Source organism: Coptis chinensis, chromosome 9 (assembly GCF_015680905.1).
Source record: "Coptis chinensis isolate HL-2020 chromosome 9, ASM1568090v1, whole genome shotgun sequence".
In the NCBI taxonomy this organism is placed as follows: domain Eukaryota; kingdom Viridiplantae; phylum Streptophyta; class Magnoliopsida; order Ranunculales; family Ranunculaceae; genus Coptis; species Coptis chinensis.
Genome location: NC_141464.1, coordinates 55352655 through 55371357, shown reverse-complemented (window position 1 = coordinate 55371357; position 18703 = coordinate 55352655). Strand labels below are relative to the sequence as shown.

General features: G+C 36.4%; 2 protein-coding genes across 2 annotated transcripts; one reads left to right on the top strand and one right to left on the bottom strand.

Moving 5' to 3' along the window:
- Nucleotides 1-810: 810 nt before the first annotated feature.
- LOC147476780 (uncharacterized) lies at nucleotides 811-1629 on the top strand. The gene has a single exon (XM_086585828.1). It carries the CDS (start codon nucleotides 811-813, stop codon nucleotides 1627-1629), a length of 819 nt encoding a protein of 272 aa, XP_086441954.1.
- Nucleotides 1630-2146: 517 nt separating this feature from the next.
- On the bottom strand, nucleotides 2147-18439 carry LOC147476779 (uncharacterized protein C9E9.15-like). The gene is given in 13 exon segments (XM_086584694.1): nucleotides 2147-2332; nucleotides 14324-14447; nucleotides 14532-14647; nucleotides 14749-14786; nucleotides 14789-14843; nucleotides 14965-15123; nucleotides 15904-15953; nucleotides 16070-16174; nucleotides 16177-16194; nucleotides 16372-16482; nucleotides 16602-16714; nucleotides 16828-16878; nucleotides 17420-18439. Coding segments are annotated over 10 exon segments (804 nt in total). The 5' UTR covers nucleotides 16463-16482; nucleotides 16602-16714; nucleotides 16828-16878; nucleotides 17420-18439; the 3' UTR covers nucleotides 2147-2284.
- Between the last annotated feature and the right edge of the window lie 264 nt (nucleotides 18440-18703).

Sequence of the window (18703 nt, the reverse complement as noted above, 5' to 3'; positions counted from 1 at the left end):
ACAAAAACCAACTCCTACAACGATTAGCGAAAGACTAAAATAACATAAAATAAAGACAGGGAAATACAAAATTCTATATCCATCAAACACTGATTAGGATGGAGAGGAAAACTATATTTATTGTGACTGTGTGTGTATGCGCTTGAGGGTGGTGTATACATCCCCTAATAAAAATTAGATGAGGACTGCCTGTATCAGACACCAAATCGAACATGCGGTACCTACACTAGACTGACAGTCTAAAACCAAAGCCAGTTTCTCAGAGCTACCTAATGGGAACCTATGATCATGCTAGCTTAGAAATTTTGTTTAAAATTCAAAACACATATAGTCTTTGTAAAATACACCACCTGCAGCCTTGCCTTCCTCTCTTCTTTGCGTTGAGTCACAACCACGTACAAAGGTTTGAATCCAATCACCTTCCCATTCATTTCACTCACCTGAAAAAACATATGCCAACATATATGGAATTATATGATTATGTCTCTACTACTTTTATCATAAAAAACGAGCCTAATTTTCATCAGTAATAGTTTCCCTCCATTTTATCCCTTTCTAAACTCAGTTTGAACAATCAATCAAAGAGTGGTCAAGTGGTCCACTTTTAGTTTATTTCGATTGCTTTTGTTAGTTTGCAACTTCTTTACATAATATATGTAAACAATTTGTTGCAAAGTCTTTATATTTATTGTTAAGTTTTAGTAAATATATATTATTAAAGTAAGAAAATCTGATACTAACTTCAAATTAATTGCAGCTCTCTACACAATAGAGTTCCAAAAGAGGGGCTTGCCCCATGCTCATATCTTGATGTTTTTGGAAAATTCAGCAAAGCCTTCCACACCTTCGCAAGTCAACAGAGTTATATCTGCCGAATTGCCTGACCCTGCTGACAAAGTTGCATATAATGTAGTTGTGGAATTCATGATTCACGGTCCATGTGGCGAGTCTAAACCAGGTTCTCCTTGCATGGTAAAAACTGATGATGGGAATAAAAAATGTTCTAGGCACTATCCGAAACCATTATGTAGCGAGACAACGATTGATGAAAATGACTTCATAGTCTATATGAGGAGAGACAATGGTCGAACTGCAAACAAAGACGGAATAACTCTTGATAACAAATGGGTCATTCCACACAATGTGGACTTGATTGTGAAGTTCCAAGCCCACATAAATGTTGAACACTGCAACAAAGCAAGGTCAATCAAGTACCTATTCAAGTATATTAACAAGGGAAAGGATAAAGCATCTGCAATGATTGTTGAGAATGTAATGACAGACAATAACAGTAAGGAACAAATTGTCAGGGATGTTGATGAAGTATCAAACTTTTTAGACTGTCGATTTCTTTCTTCTTCTAAAGGAGTTTGGAGGCTTCTAAATTTTGATATACAATACAGAAATCCAAGCATCGAGCGCTTGCCATTCCATCTTGAAGGTCAAAATATGGTATACTACAGTGAGAAAGATGATCCAAAAGTTGTACTGCGTCGTGAAAAAACGTCCAAAACAAAGTTTACAGAATGGTTTAAGGCAAATGAAGAGTATGAATTAGCCAGGACACTCACGTATGTAGATTTCCCAACTAAAATTGTTTGGAAAAAAAAGTATAATAATGGACTCTAAGAAAACGAGGAAAATCAGTTGGACGAGTTTACTACGCACATCCTACATCAGGGGAAAGGTTCTACTTAAGAATGTTGCTTAATGTTGTTAAAGGACATAGGAGTTATGAAGATATTCGTACAGTTAATGGAACCCCACATCCAACTTTTAAAGCAGCGTGTCAGATAATCTTTTAACTACTTCAATTGTCCATTTACTACTAACAACTTTTTGGTGACATAGTAAGTAACAGATTAAGCAGTATCCTTTTAGACTATTATTATATTCCAATAGAAGTCTAACATTATTATTAAAGTTATATGTCATTTGACACCGACCCCCTTTTGGTTTGGAACATGGATCCCATTTCACTGCTATTTTATTTGTCACCACCGCATACCAAATACCTTATAATCATTTCACATTTCTTAATCAAGCTATTTGGCCACTCATATATGTACACATTTTGTAAATCGTTATTTGGAAAGAATAGATTTAGTAAGCACGACTCTCCCTTGATAAAAAAAAAGTACATTACCTTCTCACCCTGTAGTTCTCTTCCTTATTTTGTTAACTAGGTTAGTGAGATGAGCACTCTTAACTCTATCATGCCAAATATTACTTGCTTTCTGCTGCCTGAGATGTGCCATTCCTGAAGAGTCTACTTTAAGTCCTGTTAATGGGCTGGCCAGAAATATTTTGATATCTCAACTTGAACTTGGTCCTGTTACATTTATCATTAAAAGATTAGATGGATAATACACACTAAATAGAAGCATGGCCTTAATTTATTTGCTTTAGTGGCTAAGATCTGATCATTGACACTGTATCATTAAACATAAGGATAATGTAATGTTGACGATAGTTAAAATGTGATTATAAAGTTTTTCATTAGATATTATGTAATTCTTAATTTTTGGATTACAGGCATACGGTTTGCTAGAGGACGACAATGAATGGAATGATGCTATAAAGCAAGCCAGCAAGTGGGCAAATCCAGCTTCTTTAAGAGAACTTTTTGTCACTTTAATCTTGATGTGTGAGGTTACATCTCCAGAAATACTTTTTGAAAATCATCAGAAAAGCCTTGGTGAAGATATTTTATTTAGTTACAGAAAAACTAACCACAACCAAAGTCTCCAGCTGAGTGAAGACCAGATAAAGAATGATACTCTTTGCAAGATTGAGAATATCATGGTGCGTAGGGGGAAAACACTTACAGATATTGAAGGTTTTCCTAAATTCAATATTTCTTCACAAGCATCATATGGTAACAAATTGATTGCTGAAGAATTGGATTATAACTGCTTAGAGTTGCACAACGAACATATCAAACTCTATAATGGTCTCAACAATGAACAGAAAAATGTTTACAACTGTGTAACTGATGCGGTTGAGACGCAATCTGGAGGTGTTTTTTTTGTCTACGAAAGTGGGGGAACTGGGAAAACATATCTCTACAAGACTATCATTTCAAAACTTCGTTCTGAAAGTAAAATTGTTCTTGCAGTTGCTTCTTTGGGAATAGCATCACTTCTTTTACCAAGTGGACGAACAACGCATTCGAGGTTTAAAATTATGATACCCACATATGAGACCACAAGTTTTGACATTTCTCATGGTTCAAAACTACACAAGCTTATTTCAAAAGCTGACCTTATTATGTGGGACGAAGCTCCAATGACTCATAGGCACAGCTTTGAGGCAGTTGACCGTACTCTGAAAGACTTATTGAAACCAGATACTAGAGATTTTGGTGGAAAGACATTTCTCATGGGTGGAGATTTCAGATAGATTTTGCCAGTCATACCAAGAGGTAAAATAATTGATGTTGTTAAAGCTTCTATTAACAAATCAAAACTTTGGAAAAACTGCCAAGTTTTTCACTTGAGTGAAAACATGAGACTCAAGAGTGACGTGATGAACTTTGACACTATTAGTTATGTAGATGAATTTATCAAATGGGTTCTAGATCTAGGAGATGGTAACGTACTTGCAAAGGCGATAAACAAAGAAATAGAACCAACTTGGATCAAAATACATGATGATTTACTAATTCCAGAAAGTGACAACTCAGTTGAAGATATCATCAGCACCATTTATCCAGATTTAGTGAATAAGTATACAGAAGTTAAGTAATTGAAAGAGAGGAGTATTCTAGCAATCAAGAATGACACAATGAGACAAAATAAATTTTGCGGTTATTTAAAAAATTCCTGGAGATTTAAAAAGCTACTTAAGTGCAGACTCTCTATGTCCAATCCAAGAAAGTGCGCAGAACAAGATGTTCTGTATCCAACAGAATTTTTAAACAGCTTGGAATTTTCCGGAGTACCGAACCACAATCTGAAGCTTAAGGGTGGAGTCCCTATTATGCTGATACGAAACATGAATCAAAGTGAAGGATTATGTAATGGAACTAGACTCACAGTGACAAATATTGCTCCAAAAGTCATAGAAGCAACAATTATTATTGGGACAAAGATAGGAGAACCAGTTTTTATTCCCTAAATGATTATGTCTCCAAGTGACACAAAATGGCCTTTCGTTTTCAGGAGGAAACAATTTCCTGTCAAAGTTTGTTTCGCTATGACTATAAACAAAAGTCAAGGTCAAACTTTTGATAAGGTTGGTGTTTATTTACCTAGACCAATTTTCACACATGGCCAGTTATATGTTGATGTCTCGTGAGCCACCTCAAGAAAGGGATTGAAATTCCTAATAAAAAAGACGGAAATGAACCTGAAGGATGCACAACGAACATCGTGTATAAAGAAGTTTTCAATTCAATATGAAGATATCAGCTCAAGGTATGTCCTAATTTTTTCAGATATCAATCTAGCGACAGATGGGAGGAGCAACAAAGTCACTTTTAACTTCACACCGGAGATCATTGATCAGATATTTGCTTGAAAACCAGCTGTTCACAAGGCATATCTGAAATTTCTCCCTTACAAGTTCACAGAAGTTTAGTTTTAGACAAAATATTGTTGAGCAAAGTATCTGTACAGGGAAAGCAATGTTGTTTTGCTGTTGTGGTGCAAACGATGATGATGATGAGGTGATTGCTTCTTTTTTTAAGGGTGATAAAACGTTAGCCAATGATTCTCGGCGGAAGCTCAGGCGAGTTGATCCAACCTTAGACATGGAAGCTGATTAAGGCGATGATTACATGCATCGTGATGAAAATTAAGTAGATATTGACTTGGAGTGTGATGAATACAATCTCTCACATAATCTTAACAGCCATGCAGCAGTTGTTCTTCAAGGAAGAGCTGAACATGTTGCATTAGGAAACACTTGGATTGTAGCAGCAGAAGCACTTTCTAGGTCCAAACAGGCTAAGTTGGATGAGAGTGCCACTCAAGCAGCAACGATGGAAATGGTCTACCAGATGGTTGCAATTGAAGATCTGCAGGATACTCATCATAACCTTCCGTTTTAACCTCTTTCTATTAAAGATCCTCGATAATATTATGATTCTCATCATGCTAACTCTGTTAGAAATGTGGGAGATGCAGAATTCAACACAAAACCAATCAGTCACGACTTGAACACTCAGCATACGTTCGGTTTTTGCAAAATCTTATTTCAGATATGAAAGAAAATGGGTTTAGTGATCCCGTTGTTAGGCCTAATGTTGGGCTTTAGGTTCTAATAGACTTGACTCAACATCACTCAAGTACCAAGTATCACATTGGCAAGAGCCCTTAGGAAAATGTCCTTGACCAACTACCAGAGGGAAATAAAGAGGAAGCCCTGCATCACTCGGCATCTACACAAGAATTACTGAAGCACTTCTGGTCATCCTATCCAATTATGACAAATTATTTCCCACTGCAGTGGAGTGTAATGGAGTGTAAATCCATTGCTCATCCCCTTTCCTCTTTAGGACAACAAGCTAATGAAATCTGTCCTACCATGAAAAGTTAGGCCCGCAATATAGACTCATTTCCAATGTTCAGCCCATATCCAATCCTTATTCAAAGATTGATCTATCTATTTCTAATATTTATCGTTTCCAATATTCTATCTAATAAGGAGTTTGTTTCTAATACAACTTCTAGGTATTCTAATTGTATATGACTTCTAAGACAAAAAAAATTCAGCCGATATCCAACCCTTATTCAAATATTGATCTATCTATTTCTAATATTTATCGTTTCCAATATTCTATCTAATAAAGAGTTTGTTTTTAATACAACTTCTACTAACCGTACAAGTCCAAAAGAATCAAATACAGTTAGTATTCTAATTGTATATGACTTCTAAGACAAAAAAAAAAATGTATATATAGAGATTCGGATCTCATAAAATATAATTCTTTCCCCACAGAAAAACAGCCGAGCAGTGATAACAAAAGCTTCAAATAAAAAGGTTAAACTCTACTACATCTTTAGTTTTATTCTCCTAAATTTTGTTTCTTTAACTTTTGATTTAATAATAGCTTAATCAATATTTGTTAAAGAACTAATTCACAATGTTATAATACTGTTTCGCAGGCATTACACAATGGAAAATAAATACACATGACTTGCTGAGCTCAACCAAAAAAACAGACAAGTGTATAGTGAAAGCACGTGTCAGCAGATTGTGGGTCCCTTTTAATCCGTTGAACAGAAAACAAACTTTTGAATAGACATTTAATTAAAAAGGTAATAGAAATTTTTTAATCACCTTTTTTTACTTAATAATTTCATTTTGAAATCATAGGGAGATCAAATCCGTGCCAAGGTACAGGACAACCTAAAAGACAAATTTGAAGAAAAACTAGAAGAGGGAAAAATTTATACTTTTGAGAAATTTGAAGTGGACAAAGAAGATGAGTTACCGTCCTGTACGATTTAACTGCAAAATTTTGTTTACAAAAGTAATTATAGTAACTCCTACCAACGAAAATGACAAGAGTATTGAAAATTACAAGTTCACTTTTGTTGGATTCGAAAAATTCCTTGCAACAGAAGATGCCTCATCATGTGACTTGAAAGGTATTTTATAAACTTACTATTTTTTGTATATTTTAATAATGTATATTCGAATGATCTAACAATATTCATAATACGGATATAATTACAATTTTGAAAAAAATGGTAAAAAAAAAACCACAAGGTTACAGAGAAATTACTTTGGTAGATGAAAGGTAAACATTAATTCAGAAGTACACAATTTTTTCTTCTATTATTAAATTGTATTTGACAATTTGGGATAATCTACAGGGGATATGAGAAGAACGTGGCTTTATGGGGACAAATGTCCGATACAATTGCGAATATAAACAATAAGGAAGAAAATGTTATTGTCATTCTGTCATCCCTATTTCTGAAAAAGATTGGAAGTAAGTTTAAGCTTTAACATCATCTTTGTATTAGTTTCCAAAATAATTGCTATCATACTAAACAATTTCCTATTTAATAGAGCAATTCCAAGTGTGTGTCTCATCAGCAACAAAGCTTTACATAAATTTGGATTTAAAATATGTTCATGAAATGAGAAAAAGGTAATTTATGATCAGTTATATTTACAAAATTTTCAATTATTCAGATTTTCTATTATAATTCTCTTTTTCAATTGTGAAAATTGGAATAGAAGAAACAGACAACGAAGAACCAATTTCATTAGAGGAAAAAAATGAGCAAGGACAGGATAACAATAGAAGAACTCATAAGATATAGGATGGAACCAACCAATCAGGTTAGCCATTTAGTATTACATTATTTTTCATATATTTTCAATATCATATTATTAATATAGTTAGTTTTGTAATCTATTACCTTTTACAGGGAAAGATCTTCACATGCAGAGGAAAAATTTTAAAGTTGTTAGGGACCAACGAACTGGTACTACCAAACTTGCGTTAAATGTACTGTAAAACACGTTGATAGTGGTTCAGAACATATATGCACATATTGTGGAGCCAAATATTTAAAACCAAAAAAGATGTAAGTCTTCCAACAAATGTCTAATAAAAAGGATATTGAGTACAAATATTCTAAATGTTTTAATTTACAAACCTTATAAAACTACGCGTTGAGGATGAAATCGAAATGACTGTTTTCGTAGCTTTTGGTAACAAAACAGAAGATATTGTGAAAGTACCAATTGCAAAAGTTCTTGATTTAGAGAAAAAGGCAAGTCAAGCATAAACACGTTTAACTTTATTTCAATATTAAATTATTATTAACTGTTTATTATATAATTTGCAGGGTCAAGATTTCGATGACATTCGAAAAGAACTTGAAAAAAATACTGGTAGTGATTGGATATTTCAAGTCAAACTCAATAAATATAGTATGCATGAAAAGTTTCCATCATTTACCATAACAAATATGGTATCTGAAGATAATAAAGATGCTGAATCAATGACAGAAAATGACAAGGTATATTCAAATTTTGTTACAATTCCTTTTTTGAATATTTTATTTACTATTTTTAAGAAAATAAATAACAAATATATTGTTATGTTAAAATGCAACACCATATTTCCAAAGAAATTACTGAAGAAATTCGACCATCAAAGAAAGCTAAAAAAAGAAGAATAAAAGTGATGAGGACCAGCAGAGTATCAAGCAATTGAAGAATCTTTTGGAGAGGAATAAATAGTTCTCAGTAGTTGAATAATTGTTTTTCTTTTATTAGGATTTTATCTTAATCATCAAGATATTATAATACATTCATCACTTTTTTGATAATAATGTCTGAGTCTAGATCATTATATAGGATGAAGATAATGCAGCTCAGACTCGGACCCTATTATGAGAAGTAGCATACATCTTTGACAATAAAGATGTGTTATCTATCACACATAAACATTGGAAAATTATGATATAAACATGATCTAAATATTCAATATCAAATAATCCAAGAAATAACCCAAACAATGCTTAAAAAATATTTGCCTGAACTTAATTACTACACGGAAGCACAAAAAATATTCTCAAATATAAAGCAAACTTTCATGCATTGATAGTGCTTAGCCTCAAATATTGATTTGTTTCTAATAAACTAAAATATCAAAGTTCTAATATGCGAAGATAAAGTCAGAAACCAAATGAAAATCAATATTCCTTCTTCCTAACACCGGTAATGCCTTCAAACAATCCCACCGCCTAGAGCAACAAGCCCTTCTGAAGCCCTAATTTGTCGCAATAGCAGACCATTCCCTCACAACTGAGTCAAAAACTGCCTACTCTGTAAGAATAACTTAACTCGGATTACCCCTTTTTGCCTCAAGATTGAGCATCACAGACTGCAAGCCAGGTGGAAAAGGATCACTTGCAGAATCAAGAAGTGGAAAGCAAGACGATTGTCACATGCAGGGAGGATTCAGTTGATACGCTATGTATTGACTACTTTCCAAGTGTATTGGTCCATAACTTTCATCTTACCTAGCATCATGTTGGACGAAATTACAAAGATTTGTAATAAGTTCTTATGGAGTGGGCCAGAGATGAAAAAGAAAATGCATCATGCAAGCAAGAAGTCTACATATCTTACAAAGAAGGATGGGGGTCTGAACATTTTAGATTTGAAGATTTGGAACAAAGCTGCCTATTGTGGCCCGGTGTTCAAGATTGTTTCCAAAAATGAGTGCTTATAGTCGAAATAGATTTGGGTGCAACTCATAAAAACAAGTTTTTTTAGACTATGAAGATGCCAAAGGACGGCTCATGGGCATGGCGAAATATTTTAAAAACTAGAGAAACTGCACAGAAACTTATTGTTTACAGTATTGCTTCGGAACATAACACTTCCTTATGGCACGAGCCATGGTGTGCACATAGAATACTGTATGATGTGATAACCCGGTAGCAAGAAATAATATTTAGCTACCATTGGATGCAAAGGTCACCGACCTTATTTCTAATGGAGAATGGAACAACATACTGCAATGTCTGACTCAAGGAACTCTCAAGGATTATATTTTGAATACCTCAATCAATAACTACATTGATGACGATTCAATTTACTATGCACCTGCAGCAAGTGATAATTTCAGCTCTAAGTCATTATATGAAGCTTTAAAAATTCCAAAGGATAAGGTGATATGGTTCAACTTGGTCTGGGGTAAACAGGTACTCCCGAAACACTCCTTTACTATTTGGCAACTCTTTTCAGGTAGCCTTCCAACTCAAGATAGGCTTATTGAAAGGAAGGTCTTAAGTGCATCCTCATGTTTCTTATGCAATAGTTATAGGGAGAATTCTAAGCATGTTTTCTTCCAATGCCCTTTTAGTTCAGTTATTTGGTCTACTATCAAGTCGGCAATAGGACTACTTCTGAGCTCATTATTTCTAACAGGGAATGGATGATGTTAGTAACACAAATAATGTTGAAGATGAGATAGTTAAAGTGTTCACATGTGCAATAGTAAGTTACATCTGAAGGGAGAGGAATTTTAGGCGATTTCAAGGAACATCACAACCAAGTCAAGTGGTTTCTGGAAGGATTCTAAGGGACATAACACTCTACCTACAAGGTCTACTCAAAGTGCTTGATGATACACCACAAGGGAGAGGGGTAATGAGCAAACTGGGCATCTCGGTCCAATTCAAACAAAAGCTACAGAAGCAATGTATCTGGATTAGACCTGATGAAAAGTGGGTTAAATTCAATGCCGATTGGGCCTTATCTAACTCAACTCAGGTTCCAATGGTCTGAAGTCTACTCTTTTAGGAGTTACAAGCGATCCTCAAAGGATTACAAGGGTGTCTCATGCTCGATCAAAAGAAAGTGTTAGTGGCCTCTGACTCGCTCATTGACACTCAGATTCTGACAGGTATCGAAAAACCACCATGGTACAAAGCCTAGGCCATAGGTTTCAGAATCTCCAATACACACATATGTATAGAGAAACTAATCGGGTAGCAGATTACTTAGCGAGTTTAGCTAAAGAACAAGAATATCTGTATTTTATCTTTCCCATTGATGAGCTTCTTAGCTTATATGTAAAGGAGGATAAGGAAGGAAAAGTGTACACCTATTGTCTTTCATCTTACCATAAAAATTAAACCACTAGGTATTAGTAGGTGCGTGTATTGATTTTACATTATATTGTCCACGTCATATATCCTAAAGAAAAATTTTGTTGTTTCAATGAGTTGGTTCCCGATGTTTTGACCAAGGAACAAACTACAAAGTGATTGGTCTACAGGAGTGCAATTCGCCACGCTGGGGCAAACAATAGGACCTAAGAAAGGAAGGTAAAGTTTCAATAGGAGTTCGCATTGATCGATACCAGTAGTGACCATCTCTAGCATCCATAGCAGTAGCTGGATTGCTACAGAGTCAAAGAGCTCCCTCTTACAACCAAGCCTTTCTTCCTAACACCAGTAATGACTTTAAACAATCCCACCGCCTAGAGCAGCAAGCCCTTCTGAAGCCCTTATTCGTCGCAATAGCAAACCATTCCCTCACAACTGAGTCAAAAACTGCCTACTCTGCAAGAACAACCACGGCATTCGTAGCATCGACCGTCCAACAGATCCTTATCTAACACATTTTCCATTTGTCCATCTCTTGCATTTGAAAGCTGTCCTAATCCTTTTATCTTACCAAGGGGATTATGTTCTTATTTGTCTTTTAGACCAAAACCAGTCTTTACCCCAGTTCTTTTACAACCTTTATTCCACAAGTTGAATGTCAGAAATCCACCTCACAGAGAAAAAGGCGAAAACATGATTTGTACAATCATTCCCTCCATCAGAGCGAATTCAATAATGATTTTCTTCTAAAGCGAGCTGGCTAGAATCTTTCTTATGGAAATTGTGTATAGAAAGAAAGAATCAATTCTTCTTCCTTTTGATAGAGAAATAGGACCAACGAGGAGCTAGGAAGGTACAATCGAAAACAAACAAATAGAACATATCGGATTCATTCTATTTGACTCACTACAGTCGTGACAGGTTGACCATTGTCGTTAACTAGGAAGACCTCAGTGAGCTTCCCGCCAATGAAAGCTAGAGACTTCTGTTCCAACTGAACTAGAAGTACTGAACACAAAAAACAATAATAATTGAATGCCACACACAAAACTAAGTTTAAGAAAAGAAAACAGATCATTGTATCAATATTACAAAGGGGAGCAAATTTCAGCTCGAGGTAAAAATTTTGGGTGAAGGGAGAACGTTGCATCTAGCCTAAAGTGCTTGATCGACACCAGCAAGCATATCGATGCCCTCTAAGGTAGGAGAATCAAGACAAAATGAACCAAGGTCAAGAGGTGGGATGGCCACGTTATATGTAGTACTGTTTTTCTGGGTTTCAATAGCTTCAATGACAGACCTAGCAGATTTAATAACATCTTTCTCAAGATCAGGGGCAACAGTTTCCGACGGCATATCACTCTCATTATCAGAGTCAAGGTGGTATTCAGTAATAACATCAGTAGGAAGATATGGTTTGAAACTCTTCATAGTTGAAACACAATATTTCATATTGTCCTCAGCTGCAACCAGATCGAGATTAGCTTTTTGAAGTTCTGCCTCAAGACCAGCTGTCTCTGTTTTTTCTCGTTCGAGGTTCACCTCCATTTCAACATAAGACTTCTTCAATTTCGTAATCAACTCGGTATTCTCGTTAATGAATTTCTTCATATCGGCATGCGCAGAATTGAGTTGGGAGCAAGTGAGAGCATGTTTTTTCTTTTCTGCTTCAAAAGAATGTTGAAATTTTTCTTTCTCCTATTTCAATTTGTCATTATCTTCCCGGAGAAGGCGAAAGGTACCCATATCATGCTCAAACTGACCAACAAACGCAACTTTAGCCTAGAATCAAGATATAGTAAATGAGTACATTATAAATAATGAGCAAACCGGGATAAGAGTGGCCAAAGGTGTATACTTACTTTTTCGAGGGAAGAGCACAAAATTTGAAATCGTTCAATTGTGGCGATTTCAGCTATCGCTGATTTATCTAGAGGAAGAATTGTATTCATGACAAGAGCTTCTTCGAGTCCAGGTGTCGGAGGATCAGAAAATAAAGAAGCAGATTTTAGAACCCTTTGCTTGTTTCGAAGGACAAAATCAGCCACAAAAACTTCAGATGGAGAAGAAGAACCAGAAGCAGTGGATGGAACAATAGGTTTATGAGTGGATGGTATAGTTGAAGATTTGGAGGGCACAAGGACAGGTGCAATAGTAGTGGTAGTCTTTGCAGCCTTAGTCACCCTCGACGTTGGTGGCGCTTCAGTGGAACCAGGTTCTTTTCTCTTCTTTTGGTGAAGACCAGTATCGACATGTTTTTCTTTGGAAGAGGTAGGAGCTTGGGAGGAACTGCCGCTTGTTGATTTGTCTTGAACATGAGGAATGCGAGATGCCATATCTGTGTACAATAAACAGTGGCGATCAAACACATCTTACAAAAGTGGATAATTATAGAAATCTGGAATCTCTTGTTTGATTTTTGGAAAGATATCTTCAGTCATTTTAAAACCATTTATATCAAAATAACGTCGAGGAGTGTTAACATGTAATTCAGAAGAATCAAAAGTTTTTCTAAATCCTTTTTTCATACGAATAAAGCTGTAATGAAAATGGAGCAATTTTGGAAGGGATAACAGGTTGGGAAGGTGAAGGATCTTGACCTCTAAGCACATTACTCTTTAAGGTGTATGAGGGACTAACATAGTTGTCGACATCGTGTAAATTGACATTCGAAGCTGGATTGCCATATTTATCAGCACTAGTTCTAACAGATATTTCTTCGTCAGTGCTTTTCAGAAGCTCCGTCACTCGAGTGGATTCTCCAAGACTTCTCGAGGATGCAGGTTTTAGTACTGAAACAAGGTCACAATGGTAGATCAATCAGATAAAAGGTTCCAAGTGGAGGGGCGAAAGATTGGTTCAAAAGATGGGTTCGTAAAATAACGTACCTCTAATATTAAAAACATGGTGAATCAAGGAGGGAACAACGATCGCAGCAAATGATTCCCATTGACCAGATACAATGATAGGATATAGTGGCCATCTAAAGTCGCTATCTCGATTTATTCTTATGATACCCGGTCGGTTGTTTCATTTTTTTGGATAAAAATAGCCACTAGGCTCAGGTATACCGTTTTTGTTCTTTTCGGTACGCTCGACAAAGGTGTAGTGGTTTTGAATGTCGATAAGCCGGACTCTTCGAGTTCTCCGCATATCGGGTTCAAGATGAGAATTATAATAGTTGCAAATATACAGCAATCTCCAAAAATTGCCTGTGCCTTGGCCAGGAGAGATGGTTAGGTAGTTAAGTATCTCTCGATTGAGGTTAGTTAAGGGGAGCTGCAAACCAGCAACCAATTGCCCAACAGTAATGATGATTGTTCGGGGATTGCCACTTTGGCATCTAGTCCCTTTCCTACATCCAACATAATGTCGAAGAATGACAGTGTCTGGTATGCAGCTCTAACTATGTCTAAGTTGGGTCTTTTTGGAAAGTGAGGATTCAAACCACCACTCCATATGCTGTTATCATCCATTTACTCAAGTTGGTAACACTTGGCTTAAGCTACACTGACAAATATGCTAGTGTAGCTCAAAATAGATTTAGGAAGGTTTTCTAGAAAAAGAATGTGAATGAGAAGCACCTGGTTAGATACTCAATCTGATATCCATCAATACAATACCAGACCAAGGATTCCCCTTATGAGAGCAGGGTTAATAACAGTTCCAATGTGGACTCCACATTCTTTCTTTTGAAGCTAATTGGATGGGAAAACAAAATGCATAGGGCAAACCTTCGACTTGAAAGTGAGAATAAAGTCCAGCTCCTTATTCAAGCGAACAGCTGAAGGCTGTTTAGTCAAATCAAGTTCAGGTCTGTCAGGTGTGGTGACTCCTGCAGAGCTCACAAGTACAAACCTACCATTGAACAAATATATCAACTGCTGAAAAGTGAAAACATTCTAAGAAAACAAAACACTTTTAGGTTCTATAGTTGAAAACCTGGGAGTAATTGATTCTTTCATGTATGCCTTTATGGTTGATATTGGAAGCTGAAATGGCCCTTCCACAAAAGTTGGATTCAGTTTCCCATCGTATTCAAACTTGCTGAACATAAGCTACTAGAAGATAAAGTTAGGATAACAACAAACAAGTTTGAGAATACATGTAGAAGATGGATTAGATTGGGTGTGAAAGGAAAAAGTGGTTATAAACCTACCTGCAAAGAGACAATTTTGCTTGGATCAAAGGGTGGTCATCGAATACAGTCTTTGCTCGAAATATAGGTCTCAAAGAAGAAAATGGAAGGCTTATCTGAAGAAAAATATCAAGACCAAGAATATGTTAAACCAGAGATTTTATTAAGAGCAAAGCGCATTGCAATGCATCAGTCATGTGACTCGGTGGCTATCAGAGGAAAAAGAGAAAGGCTCACTGTCTGCCATTGATCTATAACAGTATCAAATCCTGTCGTATAGCCTACAGTATCCCACTCAGCGCTAGTTCGAACAATAAGTTTATAATGCCTGCCATCACCTTTAACTTGCAATTCTAGTCCTTCGTAAGCAGAAAGATCCTCAGGTACTGAAAAATTCTGATTAGAGAGCAATCATTTACAATATGGGGAAAATACTAGTAATCATGCAAACATATTTGTAGGATTTTTTCTATCTTTGTTTAGCCTTTTGATCATCAGGAGACAGGTAGAATGAGAAGAACCATTTGGATAGGAAACCCATCCAAACAAATACAGGGTCTAGCGGAGGACAGATTAATCAGTCACCAGTACGGTTGACTCATCATTATCTTTCTTTAGAACGATTTCCAAGTGATACCAGGTCTAACTTATAAGACTCCAAATATGATGGGCTGGTGGCCTCAAGCCAAATGTTACCCAGTTCTCAACATTTAACTGGGGTATTGGCTTAGGCAAGTAAATATATGCCATCTAAACTTTGGCCTGGAGTAATATGGGTTCCAGTTGTTCAAGTCTGGCTGTGTATTGGTAGTAAAATTGTGATTTAGTCGAAGATGGTAGAAGTTTCCCAGAGAAACCTTGGATACACATCTGCAAGGACATCCTGTGCCAGGAGAAAATAAATTAAAGCAAAGAGACTTGGTTCAGTCGTTTGTAACAACTAAAATGTATCAAGCCGAAAAGTCAAGTGAAAAACATTAATTTGCTTTGAAATGGAAGATCCAAGTTTTAAAAAAGTAGGATAGGAAAAACTTTAAATGTGAACATCGCTTCAAATTAAAATGACTCCAGAGCACCATGTGCAACTTCAACAGTACCTATTTCATGATTCAACAAAGAAAACATTCAGAAAATTGGACAGCAATGCAACAAAAATCCAATACTTCCAAGGCTTACCTTGGTTTTGATGCTAGTAAAACCACCATTGTTTGCAGTGGAGACAACACCTGAAGGATACCAGAAACAAACTTTTTTAAGAAACGAAATTAACCAATATACGACCTAAAGGTCAGAGGATAATACACATTAATCATATTCTTGGAAGTTTATGAAAGGTATTAACCTTTAAAGAGCCCAGTTGGTCCAGCACTCTCATTGCCTGTTTGATCAACTTGAAAAGTACTTTCACTAACTCCTCCCATGACAACATCATCTAAAGCACCCCAGGTAAATCTGCAGATAAATTATCTGCAGTGGAAACTCACTATGTTAATGGCATGAGGGAGGAGGGAGGGTAAAAATGTCCTTAGGGACAGAATTTCCATCTGACAAATGTTCAGATCAACTTTACTACTTTAGTACAAGACACCTTCAATCAACTGTTGGAGGGTAACTCCATTTTCCTGATGCCAACCAAAGCTGTACCTTGAAATCCAACTAGCAACTTCCCATTTTGAAGGCCAACACTTTTCTTCACAGCATTAATTACATTCTGCATCCCGATATACTCCACCATTTCAGGTGAATCACCTTTATCTACACAACAATCACAGGAATGTTAATATACTAAAAATTATTTACACACTTCTAAATGTGCATTCAAGCTTAAAGATTAAGAAAATAATAAACAATGATGTTCAATATGCTGCACTCACTCAGCTGTCCTCAAGATGTCAGGAGTGTCTCCTTCCTTAGCTTTAATAACTTTCTTCACTCCTTTGAAGTACTCAGGAATTAGAGTACTCTCGTTGGTAATGTCTCCAACAATCTAAAACAATAGGATACCAAATTATCATCTTTTTGCACAATTTTTTTTGTTAAAAAAAAAGCTAGCTGAAAACCTAAAATCCTTCAGTCATTTGTTGAGAGAAAATAAGTTACCATATCAACATCCGGGCCTAGCATTCTTTTCGCTTTCTCTTCATTTCTAGCCTGAGAGAATGAACGTTTTGTAAATGAAAAATATGAAAGAATAATAAAAAGGAAAAGAGAGATAACAGGATCAAATCCCATTTACTCGGAAAACACACACACACACACCCACATACACGCACAGCAGTATAGACCCTTCAATCTTATCACCAGATAAATTAATCGGGGTAATGTTCAAATTCCATGTTTTCGGCAACTTTCCAGTAAGGTTAGTTTGAGAGATTGTTACCGTCTCTTCAAATTCCCAAGAATGATCAATGGTCCACTAGCATTAAGTCATTCACAAGTACATTTGAGATCTCAAAAATAATAAGAAACCCAGTAGCAGAGCTTTAGCTTTTTTTTTTTCTGACGCAATACTACTTATATTACATATCTTAAATAAAAGGTGGAACATGGTTAATATCTGACATACACTTTGGAAGAGAGAAATCCCTAGTTGATGGTTAGCCCATCTAGCCAGTGAATCTACATCCCCATTAAACTCTCTACTCAACCACCTAAAAGAACAAGAGCTGAAACCCAAAATAAGAGAACTTACGGAGTTCTTCAAAGCTTCCAGAGACCATTTGCAGTTAGGACCCTATATAACTTCTATGACCTCCATATTATCCCCTTCCAAAGCAAAATATATGGTTGTAGCTTAATTGTCTGGCCATGAGGACTGCAACTTCGGCTGCTTCCATTTCTACTTCTTCAGCATTCTGAGCTTTAAACCGTCTAACTGCTGCTCCCACAATGCACCCTTCACTGTTACAAGCTATAGACCCAGCTCCAGCCCACCCAGCATCAAACCTGACTATAATGCATTCATTTGGAACAATAGGAAATATGAATTCAATCTCACCTTCTAAAGCATCCAGAAATCTAGCATGGATTTGCTGAGAACCAAATTGGACGAGGGAAAATTGTCTCGATAGTACCATCTTCCGTATTAAAGATCCCTTTATCATGGCCAGAACAGGACTCGAAGTCTCCTCCATCAACAAAAAAGAATATACAATTTCCTCTGCATCCAGGAAAATCAGATGCAACAGAACGAGTTGTTGAAGCCAACGAACAACGTACAATCACGAAGATTTTCAACCTCCACCCACTTAGACTCAACAAAATCTAGCTTTCGAACCTTAAAGCTTGTAGTCATACAAAACTGAACCCTGTCATCTTTATACCTTATGACCATCAATAAGCCAGAAGAAGTTGCCACAAGAGCAAGGTCAAGGTCATCCAAGTTTACATCACACTGGAGGCCTGATATAATTGATGAGGCAGTAGGAGAAGAGCTATCGTGGCCTTTTATTACATCAACCTCTCCGTACAACTTCAGAGCATAGAATTCTCCTCTGTAAAGTGTAACATTACGATACATATCATCCCCTTGTATTGGAATCCACGTGCTGTCCCTCCCAGGCCTAGTAAAGAACAACATCTTGCGACCAAATGACCTAACAATGACTACGGGATTATTGTTGTGGCCAGCAGAGGTAACTGCACTATAAAGGTGAAGATCACGCATGTAATCAGAGTCGAATTCTTTGATACTAGATCACTCATACAGTCATACATGTATCTGTAGGGGAGCAATATCCCCACTAAGGAACATTGCGTACGGCACAAAAGCTTAATTCCCTCAACGATCGACCTCCCAAGACCGATCTCTGCGAGCGACTCCTTAGAAGTAGGTGTGTGGGGAGCAATATCCCCACTAAGGAACATTGCGACGGCTAGCACAAGCGACCTCAACGATCGACCTCCAAGACCGATCTGCGGCGACTCCTTACAAGTAGGTGGTACGAACAAAGATACTTCAAGATTTAACACTTTG

Bases quoted from the DNA above. Each gene is read 5' to 3' on its own strand.
- LOC147476780 (XM_086585828.1), top strand. From the start codon at position 811: ATGTTTTTGGAAAATTCAGCAAAGCCTTCCACACCTTCGCAAGTCAAC.